General features: G+C 35.0%; 1 protein-coding gene across 3 annotated transcripts in view; it reads right to left on the bottom strand.

Moving 5' to 3' along the window:
* Window positions 1–3,988, bottom strand: part of LOC125032519 — an 11,473-nt gene extending 7,485 nt beyond the window's left edge. For 2 of the 3 annotated variants that reach the window (XM_047623688.1, XM_047623689.1), the window contains exon 1: window positions 3,860–3,988. In XM_047623688.1, the coding sequence (XP_047479644.1) occupies window positions 3,860–3,913 (54 nt within the window). In that variant the 5' untranslated portion in view covers window positions 3,914–3,988. The remainder of the gene's footprint in view (window positions 1–3,859) is intronic. The other variant, XM_047623690.1, reaches the window with a different exon arrangement.
* Window positions 3,989–5,000: the final 1,012 nt, after the last annotated feature.

The raw sequence follows: 5,000 nt of genomic DNA, 5'->3' as shown, positions 1-5,000 counted from the left end.
AAGGGAGAGAAGGGAGAGGAGGGGAATGAGTAAGGGAGAGAAGGGGGATGAGTAAGGGAGAAAAGGGAGAGGAGGGGAAGGAGTAAGGGAGGGAGTGAAATGAAAAAGAGAGGTAGGGAAATGAGATAGGGAGAAAAAGGAGAAGGGAAACGAGATGGGGAGAAAAGGGAAGGAGGGAAATGAGTAAGGGAGAAATTGGGGGAAAATGAATAAGGGAGGAAAGGGAGGGAGGGGAATGAGTGAAGGAGAAAAGGAAGGGAGGGAAATGAGGAGAATGAGGAAATGAGAGAGAGAGAGAGAGAGAGAGAGAGAGAGAGAGAGAGAGAGAGAGAGAGAGAGAGAGAGAGCAATCAATTAATTACATTGATTTAGTCCAGGATATCAGTATCAACTCCAGCCTTTTGTGTAATTAACAATTTCCTAAAGTAATAAACATTTACAACAACCGCATTTAGAAAACTACATCAGCTGATACCGCCCTGTGATCAGCTGATCGATTACAAAACAAGAACACTTATCTAAGCCACGTGATACTTACTCAGCGTTGCAAATTTTTAATGAACATAATTTCGTTAACAGCTGATATCCCTTTCATATATATTTTGTTTCTAAAACATTCCTTACGTAGATAAAGTGTAGCAACGGTGCTCTTGTGTCATTAGCTGATTCCAGACAAGTAACCACATTCTTTTTTTCTTCTTGTTTTTTCTTTCTTTCTTTCTTTCTTTTTTATTTTTTCTTTCTTTTTCCCCCTTTTTTTCTTTTCTTTTTTTTTGTTCTTCAGAGATTGTTATAATCAGATGCAAATTCACATTACTTTGCGTCTTGTTATAAGTTTCCACAAAAACTTTGTATACGAACGCAAATATTGCAAGATAAAAGCCGAGATGGATAGAAGAAGAAAAAGAAGAAGAAGAAGAAGAAGATGACGAATAAGAGGAAGACGACGACGACGAATAAGAAGAAGAACAAGAAGAACAAGAAGAACAAGAACAAGATGATGATGAAGATGAGGATGAAGAAAAAGAAGAACAAAGACAAGAAAATTAAATATGAAAAAATAGAAGAAAAAGAAAGAACAGAGAAAAGAAGAACAAGAAGGAGAATTACTGTTATTATTATTATTATTATTATTATTATTATTATTATCATCATCATCATCATCATCATTATTATGGTAAGTTATATAAAGAGCCACACTGAAAATATCGAAGTCAAAACACAGATAAGAAAGAAAGAGAAGTTAGAAAATCATCAGCTATTTGCATATTTGCTGATCTTTGAAACTTATCAGGAGCCGGAGAAGTTATACTCTTTAACGGTAGTCTGTTCTAAAGCCTACAAACACACTAAAAACTGAGAACTAGACGATTACATTGAGGGTCATAGAACTTCCAGTAGGTTGAGAAATATCAGGTAAAACACATGCAGAGGGGGTGTGAATTATTGGTTACAATCTTATATAAAGCTGGAAGAGCAGTCCATACGATGCCCAGTGTCCAAGTGTAAGTCAGACAGGAGAAATTTAGTGGAATTAAAAGATCGATCAAGCAGTCGTAAGTGTGACTCAGCAGCTGATATCCACGCAGAATAATGCTCAAAATGAGGCAGAATAAAAGAAAAGAAGCATCTGCGAGTAATGTTGTCATCTTCGTAAACTTCTTGCACTTGCAATGATGCCTAACTTGGATGAAACTGCCCGGGCCATATTCCTAATCTGCCATTCAAGTGTAAGCTTTGAATCAAGGGTTTCATCTAAGGGCTTTAGATTATCCACTAAAGCGATTAAGACTCCATTCATCAGCAGATTTGGATGCCGAGGCAACTGCGTTCTAGACCGACTCGCAATTATTCCCCTGGACTCGGTAGGATTTAATTTCATGTCCCACTGAGAGCACCATGATTGAATTATCATCAGGTCTACAGTGAGTCTTGCCAGTTACTATTTCCCTGGTTACCGGAGAAGGAATATAAGCACAGAGAGATTTATCATCAGCATAAGCCATCATTTTATTAGTAATGCCGGACCACATATCGCTTCTATATAAAATGAAGAGCAAAGCACCATGAACACTACCCTGAGGAATACCAGAAGACACACGGGATTATGAGCTACAACTACCATCAACATGAACACGCTATTGTCTACTAGTCAAAAATTGAATTAAAAAAAAAAAATACCAATAGGCTGCAACTTAAAAATCCAACCCTCGTGATTAACAGTGTCAAAAGCTAAACTAAAATCCAGAGAGACAAGCCCTGATTCATGACCCTTATCTAAAGTAGATTGCATTTCATCCACCAACATGAGCAATGCATCATTACAGCCGAGTCTCTGGAAGAGTCGGTCTCAAATATACAGAAAAACGTTTAACCAACAGATGTTCAAAAACCTCAGATAAAATGGGTGTAAATTTCAGTAGATGAAGACCGTAGTGGGCCCTTGGGAATAGGGGTAACACTACCAAAGCGCCAGCACTCTGAAATGACCCTCTGAACTATAAGACGTAAGATTACAGCTAATTCAGGGGCTAATTGACCATTTAGCCGTTTTAAAATCAAAGACAACAAACCGTTAGTGTCTACTCCACCATATTCGTCTAATTCTGATAACAGATAATTGATATCAAAAGCCCTGAAAGCAAATTAATTAAAGCATGGTAATAGGTGACATGAAAGAGGAAGTTCAATACCTTCTAAACTTTGTCTTGAATTAAAGCATTCTGTTAACAGAGCAGCCTTTTCAATCAGACTATATATAGCACTACCATCAAGCTTCATTAAGGAAGGAATGGGGAACTCAGCACTAGATACTTTAAGCATTGACCACCATTTATAAGGCTCTGACGCTTCTGAGAGAATTTTCAAATGGACTTCATATTCAGATTTATCCTCCTTATAAACATTAGTTACTGTATCTCGCATGGTTACCTAATTCTCCCAGCAAGGACGAGTAAGGTTAGCAGACCACAGATTGTAAACAGTATGTCTGTCCCTATAAACCTACTGTCATCGTTCATTAAACCATATTCTATCATGTGAACAAGATTGAAGAGTTTTTCCTACGTACAAACCCCGTCATAATATCCAAATATAACAAATTCAGGGCATTAACAGAAAAAGAAGCATTATAAATATCTCGACAATCAACGCTATCAAAAGACAACAAATAATTCGAGACTTTAAGAAGACTTGTCTCGTTGGGAAAAAAAATCCGGTGATCGGAAGAAGTAATTGGCGATTAATTACATAAATTACATCGATTAATTACATTAATTATATAGATTAATTACATAATTACATCGATTAATTGCATTAATTACATCAGTTAATTGCATCAATTAATTACATCAATAACGTTAATTACATAATTAATTAAATTAATTACGTCACTTAATTACATGATTTAGATCACTTTATTCAATTAATTACACCAATTAATTACATTAATTACATCAATTCATAAAAGATCTAAATGATTACAAGAATAACAAGAAGAAATAAACGAATGATAAGAAGAACAAAGATAAGACAAAAAAGAAGGAAGAATAGCAGAACAAGAAGAGAGACAAGAAAAAAACAAGAAGAAAAAAAAGAACAATATAAAGTAAAAAAAAAAAAAAAAAAAAAAAAAAAAAAACAGAAAAAAGAACGCAACAGCAAAAAGAAAGAAAATAACAACAACAATAAAAGAAGAAGAAGAAGAAGAAGAAGAAGAAGAAGAAGAAGAAGAAAAAGAAAAAACTCAAAACTCACCCCCCCACACCCCTACTCGACCCCCCCCCAACCCCCCTACAAAAAAAAAAAAAAAAACATATAAATTAACAATTAGATAAAAATCCACAAAAAGGTATCTTACAGCGGGCAGAGATCCATTGACAGGGACTGGGCACCTGCACGGGCGTCCGGGCATCGTTGCTTCGCTTGCTTCGTTCTGTTGCAATGTTGATTTCGCTGTTGCAGAGAGAAGGCGCGGCTTAGTAGGGCGGCCTTGAGATTGATAAGGTTATCTATGTATTCCGTGTCGGGGTAGAAATGAGGGAGGTGTGTGTTTGTTTGTTTGTTAAACGTTTTTTTTTTGCTTGTTTGTGTGTCTTGTTCGTTTGTTTGTTTGTTTACTCTTTTGTGTCTTTACTTGTTTGTGTATTTTGTTTACGTCTTTACTTGTTTGTTTGTGTACTTGTTTGCGTTTTTATTTGTTTGTTTTTTTACTTGTTTATGTGTCTTTATTTGTTTGATTGTGAATCTGTTTATTGTTTTTTTTATTCGTGTCTTTATTTCATTGTTTGTTATAGGTTTGTTCATTTGTTTGTTTGTTTCTCTAATGATATATGCGTTTGTTTATTTTTTATTTTTTATCGTGTGTGTGTTTATTTTTTTAAAAGATCGATTAGTTGATATTATTGTTTATCTACTTATAAATTCGTTTACTTATATACTTTCTTATCCATTTACTCATAAATTTCCTCATCCCTTAAGTGACTTATTCTTCCTCCTATTCATGCATTTATTTATTCCTTTATCTCTCTATTTACTACTCTCAACATATAAAGATTCTGTTACACACGCACGCCCAACATTCTGAACATAAGCATATATATATTTTTTTTTCCTTCCTCGTAAAGTTTTATTGTTATTGCATGTACAACAAAATTTCAAAATAACCAAAGGACAATCGTGTTGGGAGACAATTTCATGTTTATTATCTATAGAGAACAGATCGAAGATTCTGTCAATAAATAAATTAATAAATAAAGAAAATGAATAAAGAAATAAATTGGGAAGGGGGAAGAAGGGAGAGAACTTGGATTTTGTTTTTCTCTTTTTATTTTATTTATTTTCTTTTCGGTTCTGGTGTTATCGATGTATGGATATGGATTAATTGATATTTTTTGGGAACGAGTGAGGAGTGAGTGAGGGAGGGAGAGAGAGAGAGAGAGAGAGAGAGAGAGAGAGAGAGAGAGAGAGAGAGAGAGAGAGAGAGAGAAGAGAGAGAGAGA

The sequence above is a fragment of the Penaeus chinensis genome, chromosome 14 (genome assembly GCF_019202785.1).
Source record: "Penaeus chinensis breed Huanghai No. 1 chromosome 14, ASM1920278v2, whole genome shotgun sequence".
Lineage (NCBI taxonomy): Eukaryota > Metazoa > Arthropoda > Malacostraca > Decapoda > Penaeidae > Penaeus > Penaeus chinensis.
This window is presented reverse-complemented; position numbering and strand designations above follow the sequence as displayed.